Source organism: Sparus aurata, chromosome 15, assembly GCF_900880675.1.
Source record: "Sparus aurata chromosome 15, fSpaAur1.1, whole genome shotgun sequence".
Classification (NCBI taxonomy): Eukaryota; Metazoa; Chordata; class Actinopteri; order Spariformes; family Sparidae; genus Sparus; species Sparus aurata.
The window spans coordinates 30,178,171-30,200,846 of NC_044201.1; the positions used below are offsets into that span (position 1 = coordinate 30,178,171).

General features: G+C 42.9%; 1 protein-coding gene across 1 annotated transcript in view; it reads left to right on the forward strand.

The window, feature by feature from the left end:
• The first annotated feature begins 20,956 nt into the window (after positions 1–20,956).
• The window catches only part of hectd2 (HECT domain containing 2), a 46,912-nt gene continuing 45,192 nt past the window's right edge, over positions 20,957–22,676 (forward strand). The window contains exon 1 of the mRNA XM_030442862.1: positions 20,957–21,519. Coding sequence (XP_030298722.1) covers positions 21,436–21,519 — 84 coding nt within the window. The 5' untranslated portion in view covers positions 20,957–21,435. The remainder of the gene's footprint in view (positions 21,520–22,676) is intronic.

The following is a 22,676-nucleotide window of genomic DNA, read 5'->3' on the forward strand; positions in this document are numbered from 1 at the left end:
CCAAAATATCTCAGTGCAGGAGAGGACTATATCGAGCTCGCCTGATTGCCAGAATCATGTCAGAGTTATGATAAATGACGTGCCCGAATCAGCTTAAGCATACTTGGGCCCGGTCCACTGCTCGTCTCAGGACCAACTTTGGCCTGAGTGCTGACTGGTGCTGATTTCTACACAGAACTCAGATCCAAATCACATTTCATTCTTAATGTCTCCACACAGGTGAGGTGAGGATCTCAGCACATCTGTCATGTCTCAGGTGTAACTGTCCTCCAGTGGAGTTCAAACAGAAAGAGGGCAGCATGTATGAAGTAACCGCTAACTACTGCAAACTGTAGCTGCTGTTAGCCATGAAGCTAGCAGTCCTGTTAGCTGGATCTGCTCGGCAGGTGTAGCACAGGAGCTTTGGACCGCTGAGAGGAGGAGGTGTTTAAAGAAAGGGGTCGACGAAAACATGGTTGGTCCAGTCGGGAAATGGACAGGCAGCAACAACCTATGAGTTCCTGAGCTATAGCCTAACATCGGTACCGGTATCGGTACTATCTTGAGGTAAAACTTGGGCCAGGGCTAGCTGGTTAGCATGCTAACTTCAGCAGATATCTCTGCAACACAATATGAATCAAAACTGTTATTTCTTCACATCCTGTTGATTATTTAAGTCATGTTTTAATGTCTTCTCATTATGTTGCTTACACCACGACTCTGTGACAGCTATAGTTAGTAACAGCGACATGATCGAACCCTTCCTCTGATGGTTAGCGATGATGATGATGATGAGGGCGACGAGTCGACTCAGCACATAACTCAACAGCGATGGCCATTTGTGGGAAAGTCATGCGGGTGTACTGAGCCGGCTACTTGAGGGCTGGTGACACATGAGGATGCCGGAGGAGTGACTGCATGACGGCAGACGGGCTGCAGGTCAGAGGTCAGTCACATTTAACAGGGTGTGAGGCTGCGGGACGCGGAGGGTTCGGTATATTAGTGAGGCTGCGATGTGTGTGATCTCTGATACTGTTCAGGGCATGTGTGGCTGATGGAGGGTGAGTGGTTGAGTGAGCGGCTTCAAACTATAATTAGGTGCCATTATGAGCACTGTAATAGGTTTTTATTGCTGTGTGTGTTTAAAAGTGAAGGAAGTATTCAGTTCCTGTACCTCAGTAAAAGTGCAAACACTACACTTTGAGTGAAGTCCCTACATTGAAAATCAACGATAAGGAACTTTAAACATTTGTGAAACAGTCTCTGATTCCTCTGGTGATTATTAATTACCTGCGAACAGCGAACAGACTGATCCGATCACATATATTACAAATTAAATCACATTTAACAGGGTTCGTACGGGTGCTTGAAATCCTTGAAAGTGCTTGAATTTCAATGTTGTGTTTTCAAGGTCTGAAAAATGCTTGGATTTTAGTTTAAGTGCTTGAAAGTGCTTGACATTATAACTCTGTGTCTTTCACAAAATTGGGATCAGACCGGATAATTAATTTCTGAAGTTTTTGCTGTTATGAAACATAATTTTAGATGTTTACAGCATAATATATACATAATTGTGATAAAAAGTGAAGAATAAAATCATGAGTATATATATTCCTGTAGATAAGTACTTTACCCCAGCAATAAGGTGCTGGAAAATCTTGAAAATTACCCTTAAAAGTGCTTGAAAAGTGCTTGAATTTGACCTTGAAAAATGTGTACGAACCCTGATTTAAATACATTACGTCGTCACAATCCATCCTGCAGTCTCTCTGCTTGCAAAACAAATACACCCGCTGTCGGCACATGCTAGCAAAAGATCTTTACGACAGTGGACGATGGTGTTGTACCGCTTCTGTCCACTTCATCCTTCAGTTTATTACAAACATTCAACATCAACACAGTCAAAACATTCTGTTAGTCTTTGGAATGTGTTTATTTTCTGAGCTGCGATGGAGAAAAGTTAGCAGCGAGTTTAAACTCTCTGGATCTTTGACTCAACTGTGGATTTTCTCTCCCAAACACTCAGATTAATAAATGTGTCTGAGGAGAAACAGCGATATGAACGCGTCTCGTCGCCCTTCATAGAGACATGTGGTCCATGTCTGAGGAGCCATTAGAGGTCAGATGACACCAGTATGCACACGGACATGCGAAAGGCACCTGCTCATCATCAACACACACACACACACACATTGATCCGTCAGCTGGAAGATAAATGGCGTCTGGGTGTGTCGTTGCATGTGTTGCATGCTCGTTCCAGGCGTCACGGCGGAGGACGGGCTGTGCAGTAAAACGATCCGACTGCTTCTTCCCGCCTGTTGACTCACCTCACACTGATGGTTTACCGCCACTGCGCTGTGCTTCTCTTCAGTTACTGTCAGAGTTATCAATTCAAAGTACACGTCAAACTATAATGTCATCACCAGCCGAGATTCCGTGAAGACTCTTTCAGCCTACAGCGAACCAAACCTCATCCAGCACGTCTTTAAACTGATTTATCTGAATCAGTTTTAGAGCAAACAGACAGAGGATGTCCTCCTGCATCACATCAGAGTATCGCTCGAATAAACAACATATTTTAGTCATTTAATTTAGAGGACTTGTTGGTCCGACCATCTGCTGCACCTTCCACCGCTACAGTACACTTGTGCACCCTCCGGGAAAGAAATCGTTTGGCACCTTTGATTCCTCAGCTGCTCATTTCCGCAGAGAGACGGCTGAAGAAAACGATGCACAAGAGAAATGATTGCAGCATTAAACAGTCTTCATCAGAGCTGTTCTGTCGCTCGCGCCCTCTCGCGCTCTTTGAAACAACCCCGTCATATTTTTAGAGCGTGCAGCCAAAATGTCCTTTATCTTAAAAAACAGTTGATGGTGTTTACTGGCTCAGAGGAGCGGCTACCTACTGAGAGTCTGGAATGATTTATGCAAAAGTGCCTCTCTATATTCTGCTTTCTCCCTCTTGGTGAGTTTAAAGTGTGAATAAAGGACCTTGTGGCAGATTCAATAAGGAGCTGTCCTTGCAAAATGTAAATGAGGCTGGCCTGTGAGGCTGCTGATTTGATACCGGACCAAAGTGGACCCCTGTGGAAGAATTTACTTTGTTAACTTTTTAATAAAGTATATTTGCTATCCTGGGTGGATTCAGTGATGATTAATGTACCGTGACGTTACAGAAATGAGCACTTTCCAGTCCGAGTTGTGCAGCACGGTGGAGTGAAAAGCAAAAGAACGGCAGAGTTAAACAGCAACACAGAAACATGCAATTAAAAGTCTGTTATGATAAAAATCTTATGCATCAAATTGATCTTGGCGATCTGCAGCTGGTGTTAATTTGAGCGAAACAAGAAACAATCCAGTCAATTTATGGATTAAAATTAAATCACAGTTGCATTTGGGAAACTCTCAACTCAAATACTAAACAACAGGACATGTCTTCGTACATGAACGACTGAATAACTGTCAGTGAAACCCAAAGTGACATTTATGTGAAATGGTTTGGTCAGTTTGGGATGAGATCGTGCTTCGGCTTCACGAAACATTCGATGTGATAAAAACAAGTAACGTTGACTTCTGGCTTCACATCAGACACGCCTGTCTTTTCACTTCCTGTGACCCGACTGTGTAGCTCGTCTTGTTGTTTAACATAACGTGGAATTACTCAGACGTACGTGAAGTTATACTTTAAAGTCTGCTTGCAAAACGATGCTGGGCAGGAAAATATGATGATTGTTACAGCTATTAGTGGAACTCTGCTGCGTTGTCTTGTGGAAAACGAAAATATGAATGAATGGTCTTAATCTTTTTCTGTGGCATGTGATTAGGCTGTAAAAGCTCATCAAGGTGTCCATCATCAGGACTTACTGGACTCTCTGGATGGTTCTGTCCTCCATGTCGTCCATTAATTCTTGATGTTGGACACCTTGTTGGGAGTTTACACTTACTTATACCACGCGTCATTAAACGCTGCGTTCACAGCCGACCTGTGCAGCTGTTGGTCTGCTGAGGATGAACTGTACTTATTACTGTAACACAGAGAGATGGAGGGAAACAGCAGCACGGAAATAACAACAGATTTGCGGCTCTGAAATGTTAATAGGACCATAAATACGTATGATGAAGATGTAAAAATACATGGAACTAAAATATATTCACATCCCGTCATCTCAGCCGCCGGTATGTGAAGGAGTGTGTGTGTGTGTGTGTGTGTGTGTGTCATTGAGCCACAGGTGTTTTTCCGGAATAGAAAGATGACATAATGCTCTGACAGGCAGCCTGATGTGTGTGTGTGTGTGTGTGTGTGTGTGTAGAGAAAAATTGTGTGTCTGTAAAAGGAGAGGCAGATTGTGTGACAGTGTGAGAAGAGGGCGGGTAACGACACATATGTATGATCTATATGGCAGATCTATAGGATGATGTGTGTGTGTGTGTGTGTGTGTGTGTGTGTGTGTGTGTGTGTGTGTCAGTATGTGGGTGTGTGTGACTGTGTTTTATGGCAGCAGGTGTGTGACAGCATGTAGCATGCATGTGAAATATGCTGTTAGCTCAACGCCCATGTAACTTTGTCTGCGCAGGCCATTGTGAGTCTGTGTGTGTGTGTGTGTGTGTGTGTGTGAGAGAGTCTGTGTGTGTGTGTGTGTGTGTGTGTGTGTGTGTGTGTGTGTGTGTGGGCTGGCTCTCCCTGAGTGTGTCCTGAGAAAATATTGAAGGTGGAAACACTTTTCTTCTTCTTCTTCTTCTTTTTCTTCTTCTGCTGCAGCTTTTGTTGCCTTGAGGCTTGAAAGAAAAACACATTTAACTTCCCCTCACCTTGAATCACAGGTATGACTCACCCTCAGCACACTGTCAGCTGAGCCGCCATTGGCCGCTGCTGTTTGTGTCTCTTTAGCATTAAATATCCATCTTTTCTGAAGTGAGCTCAAATACACAAGACGCTGCAGGACCAGTCTGCTGTTCTCTGACTGCAGCAGCGGCTGAATGATGCATCACCACTGTTGTTTTATTAGTCGTAATAAATGCACATTAAGTGTTTTCCCTCAATAACTCCCTAATTATTGCAAACTGATAGTAAATAAGGAAGGTGAGGTGTTTAGCTGGTAGCTTTAGCCACAAAAAGCACCTGGTTAAGAGTTAGAAACACGTCATAGTTTGGTTTAAAAATACTGCTTTTGGTAGTTGCAAACACAGCTGAAATTGTCTCAAGAGCACCTCCACACATCTGGTTTCACACGGCTGGAGAAGGCCAGACTTCTTCCAGGTCTCCGTCAGAACCTGTCGGTCACAGGTAGAGGGAGGAGAGCTCGTGAGGTTCTCACCAGCAACAAGACGCTACAACTCGCACAACAGGACAGCCGGTTCATCCATCTCTCTTTACAGCGAACTGAACTACAACTGAGACAACTGTAAAAAATCACTCCAACTGAGAATGTTTCCCCTGTTCTGAGTTGAGGTATTTATTAATAAGTTGAACCTTTGTGAGTTGGTAAGAATCAAACAAGTAGTGGATTAGTAAAAGCTTCATCCTGCAGTGTGAAACTGTTGTCTCCCCCGTCTGGACAGAGAGAGTAACTACACCTCACCCATCAGTCTCATCAGCCGGGTGAAACAATCCGATGCAACTGTTCAACATCAGAATATCACATTTTAAATCCCACCGGCTTGTGTTTGTGTGTCATTATGAAAACATGTTTGATTTTTAACCTTGAGGCGACATTTTTCTCCCGTCGTCGCTTCTTTTTTAAAGCGCTCGTCAAGGTGAAGGCTGGAATTAGGTTTGTGTCGGGGTAAGCCTCGGGGCTCGGGAACCAATGTGTCAATTAGGGTCCTCCCAAGTATAGAAGGACTAATCGTGTGTGTGTGTGTGTGTGTGTGTGTGTGTGTGTGTGTGTGTGTGTGTGTGTGTTCTTGTCAGTGTCCCTGTCCGTCCCTCAGACATTTACTGCCTCACATTACCACCTATTTACAGCCTCCCGCTCCTGCTGCTGAGGAAATATGATATAATTAATCACTCACATCAAACCGCTCTAATGTCAGAGTCCTCCAGCGTGTGTGTGTGTGTGTGTGTGTGTGTGTGTGTTGCACCTGCTGGGCCATCTGTGAGACTGTGCTTAAAACTCCCGCCCATGTTTTTATTCAGACTAATAGTAGTCTGTGTGATTTATAATCACATTAAACGGGTTCATTTTTAATAAATGATTAAACTGAATGAGACTCAGATTCAGTTTCATCAAACGTGTTCTGTGCTGCGGGTGTGCTCTTCATCACTCACGTCACTTATAAAACAACTACAAGTCAAACTAAGTAAGAATTCTTGATCACTGCGATAATTTCTCACCATCTTAAAGATTGACATCAATAATCATCACCCTCTATTGTACCGTGTTGTCCTGAGGCATTAAACCCGTTTGGCCTGTCACATCTCCACAATGCATCTCTTTGAATAATGTAACCATAGACATAAAGAGTAGACGCCGCATGGGCTGCTGGGGCGCAAGAAATGCGGCCGCCATCTTGGACCGGTCATTCTACTCATAGTTGAGCAGCAGAAGCAACAAGATGCTAGAGCACTGTGCAGCATATTCCAGTTCTAATCGGCGGACGATCGAAAACAGGGCTTGAGGGATTACTTTTTTCATAAGTAGGACTGAACATTACTGTTGGTTGTATTTCGTGAATCGAATATTACTGTACTGTATTTATGTCCACCAGTGAGATCGTAGCCAGCTAACGTTAGCTAGGCTATGTTTGTTGCCGGTGTTCACCCGGATGAACTGAGACTTTATAAGTCATATTCCATAGCACTGACTTAGACTACAAGTGACACAAGAATGCTATTGTAGAAATAAGACAAATGTTACTGGTATTACATTGACCAGCGAATTTTACATTAAGTGGCACAGACTGTATTATTCACGTCATTCACCCTAACAAAAGTAAGATACCTCTTAAGTCTCATACCCACCCCACAAAGCAACGCTATGTAGGATACGTGGTCTGCTACTTGTGTCTACAATTTGTTGCCGTTACCGACGCCAGTGCCGCCGCCACCGCCGCCGTCATTACTGGTACCAGTACCGTTTCGGCAGTCCCATTGCTGGTAACAAGGCCACCGCCGCTGCCAGTAGACGTCATCATTGCCGGTAGGCCCGTACCGAGCAAAGCTCCAGACAGTTGTGATGGCCCTCCTGCTGTGGGTGTGTGTGTTTTCCTATGTTTGTCTGTCATCCTGCAGGTTCCTGGTAAGCGGAGTTATAATCAACACCCCTGGGAGCACCTGATCAGTCCTCCCCGGAGTATTTAAGACCTGGCTGTCTTTGAGATGCCCTGTTTTTTTCATCTTTTTAAGCTATTCTGTTTAAGAGCACCATGTGTTTGTTTAGTTGGCCTCGGCCTGTTTATGTTTGGTCCGGAATTTAATATTCAATTTTTGCATCAGGGGAGAAGTTACAAGTGGTTTCCAGTTTTAAATATCTTGGTGTCATCATAAACTCAACTCTCAGATTCAAAAAACAAGTTAAACAAGTTGTTGCAAAATCAAAATTTGACCTAAATAATTTTATATTTGCAAATATCTCACACCAGAAACTGCTAAAATGTATTTTCATGCTATGATTTTCTCACATATAACATACTGCTTAACCACTTGGTATCTTACCACTGATACAACAATAAAGTCTGCACAATCTGTATACAATTGTCATTGTTTTGTATTACTCTTCTGCTTTGTATATGTCCTATTTTGCATGATGGTGCCATATTCCCTCCTGTCTTTTGTATCATGGTCTATGTTGTCATGTTTTAACTGTCTGCACTGATTGTCTGTCTAGCATTGTGGGGGCTTTTTCTTTTCTTTTCAAAGTAATATTTAAATTCTAAATAAATAAAAAAAATAAGTATTGTTTGGTTATTTGGTTGATAAATTGTTTCATTTTTGCAGTTTACACCTTGTGTCTCTCTTGCTTTGTTTATGGCTCAAGAGCCGGGCCAACACAGTCCTTCCAGAAAAAATATTTGGGGCATCTCTCTCTCTGTCCTAATATGAATTATGTTGGTACCCTGATTTATATATTTTTTCATTTTCTCTGATTTTATTATTTAAATATATATATATATATATATATATATATATATATATATATATATATATATATATATATATTACAGAGAGAGAGAGATAAAGAGATAGATACATAGATAGATATAGTTTACTCTATGATTTCTATTGTGTTTATATTTATAGTGTTTGCAAAATACCGATCATACATTACATATATCATATATCTGAATATACTATTACTGTTAATTCCACTATGACGATTAAAATACGCCAAACCATGTTTTCTGTATCATAGCTACATGTATGACGTTTGCAGCAATAAAAAAAAAACCCACGTGAAAATCAGTTTTGAATTCAGAGTTACGATTGATTAAGTGCGCATTGAGCTGCCAAACAGATACACAGAGTGGAGCGGGTGACCGGTCCAAGATGGCGGCCCCACGGCTCGTCAGCACCAATAGGCGGGTAGCGGTCGATGCGGTGTCTACTCTTTATATGTCTATGAATGCAACACTGTAAAAGAGCCGGACGACCACATGAACCAATAACAATGCTTTAATTTGTCACATGACCTTCAGGAAGCCATCTTGAAACCCCTTTTCCTGGACCTTTTCAAAGAAAACAGCTTTGCCATTTTGCTCCTAAAAAAGTGGCTGAAAACATAATTTCCTGGCCATTTTCCACCGTGAAAAAAACATATGTACACTCACAGGTGAGTAAACTTTAATTTGTCATAGTTTAATGCAATTTAATTGCTCATTAAATAGTGGAAAAAATGTTAAAATGCAACTGTTGCCTTGAGGCAAAAACTCACCATGGCAGCATGAAATGTTGGCAGTGTGTGTTTAGGTGTATATAATATTCAAAAGCATTCCATTCATCATAATCTTTATATTTAATTAATTATTATTATTATCATTATTAGTTATATTTTCCTCCATTTACAGAATGAATTCAGTGTCGTTCTAAACCACGATGGTACAATGTTGCTTACAGGCGACAAACCCCCCAAAAATAATCTATAAAATGTCTTTATTATGTTTATTACGTCTATTTTTAGACATAAAAACACTCCAAACCTTTTTTCCTAACTCGCATCATATTGTGTACCACAGAGTGTGAAGATCTGAGACACATGTGACGGATAAGCCTCATTACCAACACTGAGATACGTTTTTGTTCTGTTATTGATTGAGCCATCAATCTAAGCTCACTGTCCAGTAAATAATGGTGAATGAAATTAGACGAATGCTTTACATAAACGTTTGTTCTTCACTAGTTGAGTTAAATGTCAATAAAACCCTGTAAAAGTCCACTGAGTTATCTTAAAACTGCATCATCTGAAAGTGTTTGCAGACGTGTCTCACTGTGTTTCCTCCGTGGATGATGCTGACTCCGTCGTCATGGACACAATATCAAGACAGATTCCATCCAGAGAGGACGATGATGTTTGAGTCAGTCCTGCATTTTATGTTCCCTGCTCAGTTTCTCTTATTTCAGACTTTTCTGTGTCTGCTTTTTGTTCCTGGCTTTTTGTTTTCGTCTGCAATTTTGGATTTTAGTTTCAGGACAATCAGTTTATCATCAAAGATCCCATTTTGTTTCTGCCTGACTTTGTGTGTCTTGTGTTTGGGTCTTTAAACCCCGACTGAAAATGTTCTTTCCAAAGAAATGCGCAGGCAGCATTTCCTCCTCTCGGTAAAGTTCTCATTAAACATGAGTAGAAACAAGACAGAGTAGAAATCTATCACATATCATATGAAAGTGGTTTCCTTTACAGAACACGTCCATCTTCATCAAACGTGCAGGTCTGAAGCTGAACACGAGTCAGCTGAGTAACACGTTTCATGACACGTTCCTCCTATAAATAATAAAACCGTCTTTAACGTGAAGCGTATACGTTTATGAGGGATGAAAGTTTATGGATGGAACGTCGAGTCTCATGTTCCCCATGTGACATGATGTACAGTATGCGATCATAAAGATGAGTGGAAGGACTTTTAAACTATGAATTTATATTTATAACCTGCGTTTTTTACTGTGTTTACTGCCGACTCCGTGTTCGTTGACCTTCACCGCGTGAACATGAGCTGCTGTGATCTGAGAGTCGTACATGAAGTGATGCTGAACAGTTCGTCTCCGGCACATTTACGACTGTTAACACATAAAGAAATGTTTTTGCTGGTACACAAGAAATACCAAACTAATGAAGATTACATGTTTAACTCCAACACTGACAAACACACCTCAGTCATCAGCATATTGTTTGTTCTTAATATTGTCCTGTTGTCGCTGTGATGACCGTCTGCATAATTAACACATTAAAAAACACATAACATTTACACAACTAACAGCTACTGCATGTAAAATATCTTAAGGTTTTTAAAAAAAATCATTTCAACTGTTCCTTCTCTCTTGAATAACATTAAAAATTGGATGTAACAAATCACAGTGAGCATGAAGGAGCATTCAGCGTGTTACTGGCGACTCATTGCAAACTTCACCCTCCAAAACTGAACAGAGGTCCAGATGAGACGTTTAGGATTTTGGTGTTCAACTGTGCAATTAAAGAAAATCAAAACTTTTAAGCTCCACAAACTAGAGACAAAACACAACACGTGGAGAAAGCTGGGTAAAATCTGAAAATGCTGCAGAACGCAGCGCTGAGTTGGTTTCATCCGTCTGCTCTGAAGCACATTTCACATTTAAAAAGATGTATAAACACATTCTTTGGCCCGAGCTCACCAGAACATTCCTGAGGTTCCATTAAATCCAACCTTCTTTTACGTCACTGCGAGTTTTATGGCTGCATGTTCAGATGTCATCGTGGTCGGATTCCTGAGTTCCTCCTGTGAGCAGAAACACACGCCGGCGACCGTAAAACAACATGACCTGTCTCAGAATGTTGAAGGTATATTTAAAGTGTGATATGTATCCTGTTTATAGATGTCATGCCCTGCACTTTAAGTGAGGCCGGACCATGTCAGCATGTTCTGTGTGACTGTCAGTCATCCACATGTTGTTCGGAGGTATTTGAGGGTCAAAGCTTCAAAAACATTAACACCTGACTTCTATTTCGTTTAACTGACTGTAATCAGTGTTTGAAGGTCTGTTCATCTGTTGTGTCTCATTGAGTTAGTGAGTGAACATCATTTAAGTCGTTTGTTAATTGATATGTTGCAACTTAACATTTCTTTCGGTTCAGTTTTGATGTTGTGACGATGCTTCGCTTATGATCTGGTTAAATTCAGACCTACTTGGCGAGCAGCTCAGTCTGCAGGATATAAAATCTGCAGTTTGTGTTCCTGCAAACCGCAGATACATCTGAGATACATCCAGACATGTCATATCACATTCACATTACAGGCTCATCGGGTGACTATCACATCAGAAGGTGTCTTTTGTGTTCATCTCTGTGCATGATCCCAGCAACCAAAACAGGGTTTTTTTAAATCAAACTTTGATTTGTTTGTTCTCCTGACCCTAACCAAGTGGTTATAACACCTTAACCTAACCAGAGCTAAAGCACAGCATCCAGCCTCAATGAAGAAACCAAATGATAATGATATAAAAATACATTTTACTGATATTTACTCTGGTGATTATGTTTTGGTTAGAGTAAGGAAAAGATGCTGTAACGAAGGCAACCGGACTTCTTTTAGTTACTTGAAGATGAAAACAAACCCAGCTGACTTTGTTCCAAGTGCAATAAATGCCTCAATTTGCACTAAACCTTGATTGCACTGTTCAGCAGCACTTTATTATTCCTACTATTTCAATGTTTTTGATACTTTTACTTATTTGATCTTTTGGTTGGTTGCTTGCTGTAACTGTGTTTAACGTCCTATGTCTTCTTATGTTATCCTCGTGTTTTGTACCTTGCCCTCTACTGTAAATCAAATTTCCCCTCGAGGGACACTAAACACCTGAACCTGAACCTTTGATGTTGCACTTAGTATCACTGTGACCTGAATAAAGATTGTGTTTTAGCTTCTGTGGCAACAAAATGGCTGGAAAGTGTCCAGAAGTTACATTAAAGGTTTCCAATGGTTTAACACACCTACAGAAACTGAAACACCGACTTGAACAGTCTCACCTGGAATTGTGTGACACGTATTGTTGAAATGCTGATATAACACGTAGAAGACATACAAATGTAAAGTTATTGTGGTTTGTACAAACGCACAATTCCAGATCTTTTTATTCTGGCGGCTCAGCTGATCGGTGAGCTCTGATAGTTTTGGTTTAATTTGAACTCGACGCTGTTTGAAAGTGAAACAGAACCTCCGTTCTCTTCAGCTGCATTCTGGTTGTGCTGGAGGCAGAAACCTCACTGAGAAAAATAACTGCAAACGTTTGAAAGTAAAACACAAACTATCTGCAAAGTCCAGATAAAGCACACACAGAGAATGGCTGTATTCTGTCAGCTAAAGAGAACTGAAGCCATCCAGTCCGAGGATAGCGAGCAGCCACGCTCTGTCTGCCGCCGTCACTGATTTGTTTCGCTGCGAATGTTCACAGCGACAATGATTCACAGCGACAGTGACGCGAGCGAGCGAGGCGGCGTGTGCAGGTATGTTCGGCCGAAATGTTCAGATCTCTAAAAGTGATCCGGTTACAGACGGTAACGGCTGAGACGGATCCGTGCTGCTGAAACCTGATAACACAGCAGCCACATGTCAAGGCAAACAGCTCGAAGTGTGGAGAGGAGCTGTAAATGATGCAGCATTTACACCCAGTCAGACTCAATCAGGGGTTCAGTCTTTACATTACACGCTCCATAAACAGTGTGCACACCCCACCAGCACTAATCGTCCAGGTTTCCTGGATCTAAGCATCAGCTACAACGGTTTGGTTGAGGTGTTCTGTTAAAGGTTAGTTAACCATCATAAAATAAAAGATAAAATAAGAATAACATGAAAAGAAAGTGACTGTTCATCTCATCAGTGGATTGATGGGAACAAACAGTCCAGTATCTGTGAGCACACACTGCATTTCTACTGTTTACCTGCAGATCAAATACATTCTCCAAATATAACTCTCAAGTTTCTAAAGCAGGGTGTAAAAGTCTGACTCCTATCAGTCACATCAGAGGGAATAAAACACCTTTACTGTCACAGCGTGGCAGCACACTCAGACGTGCTTCAGCATCCAGCAGGAACAAAAGAGCCTTTTATAGCGGCCGTCCACCAATAGGAACCTTCCACCTGGACCCGGGGTCGTGGCCCGGAGAGAGTGTAGGCGTGTAGAAACTCCAGCAGAAGCATCAGAGCTGAACAAACAGAACAACACAGTGAATAAACGCTGACGCAAAACGTTCACGCGGAGCAGACACACGTTTAGCAGACTGAACCGTGTCGGTCCAAAAGGCTTCTCGCTGGTGACGCTTCCTTTGTTTGTCATCTTTTTGTTTGCAGCGTGGAACGAGGTCGATGCCAGAGGTGCGTGATGGTTGGACATAGTAGTTCATGTTACCTGGACTCCCTCTGAGGTGTCAGACTGAATGTTTGGTTTCAGTCTACAGGTTGGTGTGAAAACTGAAGGCTTTGAATTCTTCACAATAAACTCACATCCAACAGAGACTCGTCTGTCGGATGCAGGTGAGTCTGTAAACTACAGAGACGAGAGATGTGTTTGTGATCCACCTGTGAGTCTGTCGCTGTCTGAGAACATGTGAGTCGTGGGTGAACAGCTCCCTCTGGTGTTTAGAGAACACGTTACAACCGAGTCGTGTTTCAGGTTAATTAACGTTCAGCTGCTGACTCAACATCGTCGCTCACGTCTGACAGGAAGCAGAGGAAAAATGTTTCTGTGTTCATGTTGCTCTCTGTCGCTTCATCTTCATGTTGTTCACTGTTCTGTTTGTACGCTCATTCGTTGTCTGCAAGTTCCTCCATTAATCTCATTTATTTTCCTGCTTTCACTGCAGCTCAGACTCACTCTTGTGTACCGAAATGTTCAGAAAACACCCTCATGTGCAGGAAATGTGTGCTCCATTCACCCTCCTCCTCCTCTCTCGCTCTCTTTCTCACACACACACTCTCTCTTTCTCTTTTCCTCTGTTTGGATCTGAACTGGAGTAACCTCTGTGTGTGTGTGTGTGTGTGTGTGTGTGTGTGTGTCTCTCTCTCCCAGATGTTCGTCCTGCTCTCTCGCTCTCTCTCGCTCTGTCCCACAGTTTGAGGCGTTGCTATGAATCAAACCAAATATTCCTCCTAACAACAGATGCCTCTCCTCCCTCACAGCTCCTCTGTGTTCTCACATCAGCACAAAAAACTCAGTGATCACAAACTGACTTATCATCCTGTCACACACACACACACACACACACACACACACACGACGTGTTGCTCAATTTGCTTGTTTTTCGTTCAGTTGTGTTTTTTTTCCTGATTGTGACGTTGCTGTTTTGTTCCACAGTTGAAGGACATCGAGCTCTCAGCAGACGAACATGAGGGAACTCAACATCTTCTATCTATCAGGACGGAAAAACAAAGATTTGATTCACATCACTGTACGTCTCACTCTCGGTTAGAAACCTCGACCTGTAGGTGAAAATATGTGAAGAAGCATTTAAACCGGCACGAGATAACGAATTATCAGTGATCAATCATTCTGCCATCAGTCCGTATTCCTCCTCGTTATCACACGGCTCTTCCACTCACTTGAATAAGCCTTCCCAACGTTCAGCGGTCAATTATTTTGGTATAATTGATCGTTGCTAAGCATATTTGACCATCGTCAAGGAAAGTGGCCTTTTTGCCTCTGATTCATGTATTTCGTAGCACTCCGCGCTCTAAAATCTTTGCTCCGCATGTCGTCCGGTCACTTTTCACCCCAGCGTCTTCGGTCGCTAAGCAACTAGTATGGATGAGATTTACATTAACTTTCATATTCTTGGAAAATACGGTGATTTCAACTCTTGGCAAAAGGCTGAGTTGTCGTCACCGGTCAAGAAAAGAAAAAGAGAGGAAAGCAGCGAAGAGGGAGAAGAGAAACGGCGTCGGTTTGGCGAACTATATTTCTCTGCTGAAAAACACTGTGAACGGTAACAAATGAACTGTAAAAAGACAAACTGTGTCAAGTTTGTTTTTCGTGTTGGCAAGTAACCGTGTAATAAGCGGGATAATGTATAGAACGGTATCCCGGTTGTGACTGCCGTTCTGTACATTATCCATTAGATAAATTGTGTCTGATATCACACATCCAAAACAGGAAGTGGCATTGATTTGCCCGGTCACTGTCCCCAGTGAACGCTGGAAGAACTTGAGTAACTGCAAAAGAAAAAGAATCCGCTGATGGAGGAGTGATAGAAACCGAGGTGAAAAAGATGGAGACGCTCCGGTGTTGTGTCAAAGTTAGTTCCCCCGTTGATACGTGTCTCCTCTCACCACAGCAGTAAGAGGAGACACGTATCAACAGAGGAGACGCTTTAAATCTGCTGCTCTTTCTACAAAACCTGCAGACGTGTTAATGCAACCGGCTGTTTTCCTCCGACTCTTCACAGCTCTGATGTCTGCCTCTAGTTCAAACTTGGATTCATGTGACTACGTGAGGATGAATCTGTTTTTAATCTTCAGTCTGTGAGGATGCGGAGGTTCAGAGTCCAGCCTGTAAAGAGGATCAAATCATTACCTCTTCTTGTTCAGGACCTCTGGTGAGATTCTGGTGGAAAACCCAGAGGCAGGGTTCTGTTTTTCTTTTCTTTCTTTTCTTTTTTAAGTAATTTTCTCCAGGAGTGCCCAGACCTTAGGAAAGTTGTGTAGGTCAGCAGATTTGATGCTTATGTGGGTTAAAAATACTGCAGGGTTTCCTCTCTGCCAACCGGTCCCAGTTTGCTCAACTTCGGTTCAGCCCGGCTCCAAAACGCTCGCCGTCAGAGTCCTGAAGATACACAATGACTGAGTCAGACAGACAGTGGTGCAGTCTGTCAGCGGAGGTTTACTACCTGCAGGTTCCTGTTTCTGTTTCTAAACTGATACTCAAACATTTATCGTTCTTTTAAAGAGGATTCAGAGAAGTAGAACCTGAATGCACCACGAGCTTTAGTCTGCGGGGATCGTTAGTAGATGGTTTTATGTCCTTCGTCTTGTGAAGGGGGCACTTTTGTCTTTAAAGGGATATTCCAGTGTAAGTTCTAAATCACCGTGAAACTGTGTTAGACTCCCTCTCGAGAGATCAAGTTAGCAGACCGCTAATTTACGGAGTTTTATCAACCTCAGAAACGACCGCACGACAACAATACACTGCAGTAAATGGATCCAAATATAAACCGCCACCAAAAAGCCACAAATAATGCTCAGAACAGCACCAAACTTCAGCAACAGTACAAATAGGGTCTCAGCACATAGTCCGGGGCATCTAACCTCCGCTAGCTTAGCTGGATTTCTATTGTGAAGCTAAAAACAGAGTTCAACTCTCCTCCATCAGCTTCCAGGTCGGGGAAGTCCCGACGCGACGATTACCGAGTGCGGTTACAAATGCTCAGTTCCGTTCTTTTCCCTGTCCGCTCTCGATAATAACTGTTATAAACTGGCAGGTAAGACACATATGATCTTTGATTGCTTTTCCATGGAGTCATAATCATACATTTTCATCCATGAGCCGCGGAACTCTACTGCACTCGGTAATCGACTCGTCGGGACTTCCCGTCAACAGGAAGCTGCTGCTTGTGGCTTTTTGGTGGCGGTTTATATTTGGATCCATTTACTGCAGTGTATTGTTGTCGTGCGGTCGTTTCTGAGGTTGATAAAACTCTGTAAATTAGCGGTCTGCTAACTTGATCTCTTGAGAGGGAGTCTAGCACAGTTTCACGGTGATTTACACCATGGATTAAATTTACACCGGAATATCCCTTTAAAGTCAGACACAGCGACGTATTTATGTTTCTTCAGGGAGGTCAGAGGTCAGCAACAGTTTTGTGCCTCTGGAGAGTTCGTGGAGGATTCAGGCTCTCACTCCAAGACATGTGGAGGAGATAAGTTAACGCCAGCGAGGAATGTCGGACCGGTCTCTGCAGGAATATGTAAGAATACGTAAGAATCAGTGCCAGAAATCAAAAAGAAATCCCTCTGTTGGCCTCTCACTCCTTCACTTGCTAATTTATTTATCCACTTCCGGACTCACGTATTAGCTCCACGGCTCTCGTGTCGAGTCCTGGACGTGTTTGCAGAAGAAGCCCACAAGCCCGTAAATCCATGAGTCAGCCACAGCCCATCTGCTCTTACATAACACTCCCATAATGCAACGGTGCGTGCCGCCTCACTCTGATCCTCCGTACGTAAACGATGAACACGCAGATCTGAATCCCAGCTCTCCCGCCATAGAGGAAAAAAAAATTCCTGAGCTGTAAAGCGTCAACAGAGTTCAGAGCGGGTACTGTGCATTAAACCACGTGCCAAAACTCCCAGCAGGCTTTGTGTTTCCACATCAGGTGTGCGCGGCAGCGGAGAGGCTGGAGCGAGGGTTTGAGGCCCAGACGCCATAAAAACTGAAGCAAAACACATCTGCTGCTACAGCAACACGCCGCACACAGCCTGAGCCCTGAAAACAACCAGGGATCAACCTGACGGCTCGACCCGACCCGGATTAGAAAAGCTGATGATGTTGAAAATGTTCTAAGAAGAATAAGGAAGTTTTTGCGACAAAAAAAGAAAAGTCTGCTGACTTTTAATGAAGCCTGTTGTGTTCGGCTTTTTGAGACACTTTAAGACAGATTCTGGTAAATTCTGGTGAGTCGCTGAGGTGTTTCTGTCTCCTCCAATCAGACGAGGCCGAGTTGCTGAACTTTATATTGGCCTCAAAATAGAAGTGAACGACGACAGAGAAGCAGAGTTGTCATTACAAGCGAATCAGGTCTAAAACCGTCTCCAAGGCTTTTCCAGGACCTGCAGGAACACTGAGGCTGTTTTTAGGAAACCAGACGGAGAGTTCAGATGATCTCAACTATACTGAGAAACCACACACACACACACACACACACACACACACACACACACACACGTACAGATCTGCGACATCAGGAGCTTTTCAGTTTCTTTACATTCACTGCGAGCTGGCCTGCAGCCCGGATCCTGTTTCTCACTAATTATGGGCAGAAGTTAAATTGTAGCGGCGCAGAGTCTGCAGGCCGTCAGGACAGAGGGAACGACAGCACATCACTTCCTGTCACAACCGTCAAAATAAAAGTCCTAGTAAGAGAGGTTTATTTTTGTGGCGTAGACACAACAAAGAAAAAGGGAAAGAGACTGAGATTAAACACATTCAAACAGCCGCACAAAGAGGATTAATAAACCTCAGCAACTTATTATTTTAGAAAGTCTTTCATATATTTCTTTGTGTGTCGATGTTCAACACATATGTTCTCCCTCCTGAGGATATAAAGTCCTCCTCTCCTCCTCCTGATGATATAAAGTCCTCCTCTCCTCCTCCTGATGATATAAAGTCCTCCTCTCCTCCTCCTGATGATATAAAGTCCTCCTCTCCTCCTCCTGATGATATAAAGTCCTCCTCTCCTCCTCCTGATGATATAAAGTCCTCCTCTCCTCCTCCTGATGATATAAAGTCCTCCTCTCCTCCTCCTGAGGATATAAAGTCCTCCTCTCCTCCTCCTGATGATATAAAGTCCTCCTCTCCTCCTCCTGATGATATAAAGTCCTCCTCTCCTCCTCCTGATGATATAAAGTCCTCCTCTCCTCCTCCTGATGATATAAAGTCCTCCTCTCCTCCTCCTGATGATATAAAGTCCTCCTCTCCTCCTCCTGATGATATAAAGTCCTCCTCTCCTCCTCCTGATGATATAAAGTCCTCCTCTCCTCCTCCTGATGATATAAAGTCCTCCTCTCCTCCTGATGATATAAAGTCCTCCTCTCCTCCTCCTGATGATGTAAAGTCCTCCTCTCCTCCTCCTGATGATATAAAGTACTCCTCTCTCCTCCTGATGATATAAAGTCCTCTCTCCTCCTGATGATATAAGTCCTCCTCCCCTCCTCCTGATGATATAAAGTCCTCCTCTCCTCCTCTGATGATATAAAGTCCTCCTCTCCTCCTCCTGATGATATAAAGTCCTCCTCTCCTCCTCCTGAGGATATAAAGTACTCCTCTCCTCCTGATGATATAAAGTCCTCCTCTCCTCCTCCTGATGATATAAAGTCCTCCTCTCCTCCTCTGATATTAAAGTCCCCTCTCTCTCCGGAGGATATAAAGTCCTCCTCCTCCTGATGATATAAAGTCCTCCTCTCCTCCTCCTGATGATATAAAGTCCTCGCCTCCTCCTCTGATGATATAAAGTCCTCCTCTCCTCCTGAGGATAATAAAGTCCTCCTCTCCTCCTCCTGATGATATAAAGTCTCCTCTCTCCTCCTGATGATATAAAGTCCTCCTCTCCTCTCCTCCTGATGATATAAAGTCCTACCTCTCCTCCTCCTGATGATATAAAGTCCTCCTCCTCTCCTCCTGATGATATAAAGTCCCTCCTCTCCTCCTGATGATATAAAGTCCTCCTCTCCTCCTGATGATATAACGTCCTCCTTCTCCTCCTGATGATATAAAGTCCTCCTCTCCTCCTGATGATTTAAAGTCCTCCTCTCCTCCTCCTGATGATATAAAGTCCTCCTCTCCTCCTCCTGATGATATAAAGTCCTCCTCTCCTCTCCTGATGATATAAAGTCCTCCTCTCCTCCTCCTGATGATATAAAGTCCTCCCTCTCCTCCTCCTGATGATATAAAGTCCTCCTCTCCTCCTCCTGATGATATAAAGTCCTCTCCTCTGATGATATACAGTCCTCTCTCCTCCTGATGATATAAAGTCCTCCTCCTTCCTCCTGATGATATAAAGTCCTCCTCTCTCTCCTCCTGATGATATAAAGTCCTCCCTCTCCTCCTCCTGATGATATAAAGGTCCTCCTCTCTCCTCCTGATGATATAAAGTCCTCCTCTCCTCCTCCTGATGATATAAAGTTCCTCCTCCTCCTCCTGATGATATAAAGTCCTCCTCTCCTCCTGATGATATAAAGTCCTCCTCTCCTCCTCCTGATGATATAAAGTCCTCCTCTCCTCCTCCTGATGATATAAAGTCCTCCTCTCCTCCTCCTGATGATATAAAGTCTTCACTGTAGCCCGATGCTAAAATAATTAGCATGCACCTCATCTGACGCTGTTTCACTGTGAAGCTCCAGAAATGTTCACCTGACTTTATATCAGCGTGATGAGAGGAGATGATGACTGAGTTCACATGTTTTGGGAGGAATTGTCCCTTAAAAACTCCAAAGTTAAGATGAAAAAGTAGATAAGTCGACAAAAAGAGTATTTTCTTTCTCATTTATTGATGTCTGTCTTTGACAACAACACAATCAAATGATTATTTGTGACACACAATTGTCAGATTCTGTGTTATTGAACTCATCACAGCTGCTTGTAAATCTGATAAACTGCCTCCAGTGATGTCACTTAGTGGCTAAGATGCATTGTGGGTAATGTAGGCCCCAGGTTTTGAAAGGGAAGAAGAACGTGTGATATAAAAAAGGCGATATCTCTGATCATTTGTTTCTTAAAATGTCCATCAATGTCAGACCTGGGGCCTACATTACCCACAATGCAACTGCAAGCCACTTAGTTAACCTGATAAACAGCTCATTGATTTTGAAGTAATACATAAAATGTGTTTGCTGAACTTCCCTCAAAAATGTGTTTGATTTAAAAAGTCAGAATTTGAATTTATCTCATGATATTTTTATTTGTTTTTGCACTTTTGTCAGACTCTTTCCTTCTTTCTTTCTTTCTTTCTTTCTTTCCCACTTTTATTGTGAATCCAAACCAAATCCTATTTTCCGTTATTCTCTCTCTCTCTCCCTCCCTCTGTGTGTGTGTGTGTGTGTGTGTCTGTGTCTCCAGGCCCTGCTCTCCAGGCGCCTCCTCCTCCTCCTCCTCCTCCTCCTTCAAACATGGCGCCGGCCCGCAGCGCTGCTGCTTCCCCGACCGACGACGCAGAGAGGGACAGACGGAGGAGAAGAAGAAGAAGAAGCGGGTCGCAGCTCACAACCAACGCGTTTTAAACAACTCCTTTAAAACTAACACAACTTTCACACTCTTCACGGAGACTTTACGTGACGCGCTTTTCTTTCTTTGGAGACGTTTACGCGTCAGGCTGTGCGCGTAACGGAGAGCCCACCTGTCCGACGAAGGTAGATTTCACTCCGTTTCCTCGAGGATGTGAATCTCCCTGATTGATGTGACATATCGGAGCAGACAGACGGGTAACTCGGGGTCGGAGCTGGCTCTGGTGACAACATGTGCAGCCGTGTGAGGAGCGGAGACACTCCGGCTGCAGAGGACTGACGCTTTCCAGGGACGAAGAAGAAGAAGAAAGAAGAACTTTTCTCCGCTCGTCCAACACGCAGAGGATGGATGGAGAACATTCAGCGCTGTCAGGAGTGGAGAGGGAGAGAGAGAGGCTGCCACCGATTTACACCAGCTCCCATCCTGCAGTAAGAGAGTCACCTTCCTCCTCACTGCTGCTGCTGCAACACACTGATTCCTCCAACAACACACTGATTCATCCAACAACACACTGATTCATCCAACAACACACTGATTCTCCAACAACACACTGATTCATCCAACAACTCACTGATTCATCCAACAACACACTGATTCCTCCAACAACACACTGATTCATCCAACAACACACTAATTCATGCTGCAACACACTAATTCATCCAACAACACACTGATTCATCCAACAACATACTGATTCATCCAACAACACACTAATTCATCCAACAACACACTGATTCATCCAACAACACACTGATTCATCCAACAACACACTGATTCTCCAACAACACACTGATTCATCCAACAACACACTGATTCATCCAACAACACACTGATTCTCCAACAACACACTGATTCATCCAACAACTCACTGATTCATCCAACAACACACTGATTCCTCCAACAACACACTGATTCATCCAACAACACACTAATTCATGCTGCAACACACTAATTCATCCAACAACACACTGATTCATCCAACAACATACTGATTCATCCAACAACACACTAATTCATCCAACAACACACTGATTCATCCAACAACACACTGATTCATCCAACAACACACTGATTCATCCAACAACACACTGATTCCTCCAACAACACACTGATTCATCCAACAACACACTGATTCATCCAACAACACACTGATTCATCCAACAACACACTGATTCATCCAACAACACACTGATTCATCCAACAACACACTGATTCATCCAACAACACACTGATTCATCCAACAACACACTAATTCATCCAACAACACACTGATTCATCCAACAACACACTGATTCATGCTGCAACACACTGATTCATGCTCCCAGACACAATCCAGCTTTGTTCGTTTGTGTTCTTATAATCAAACTGCAGTAACAATCAATGCAGTTTATCACATAATACCTGAATCAATACATGTTGAAATGTTTAATTTAAATGATGATTATTTGCAGATATATTTAAATTTATGTCGATTGTTACTTTTTCCCAATTTTTTCCAATTGCTAAAACACAATTTTGCAAACTAGGCTGGTTTTATCAAAATACTGAACACAATTCACAAACCAAACTCCAAAACTGCAAAACA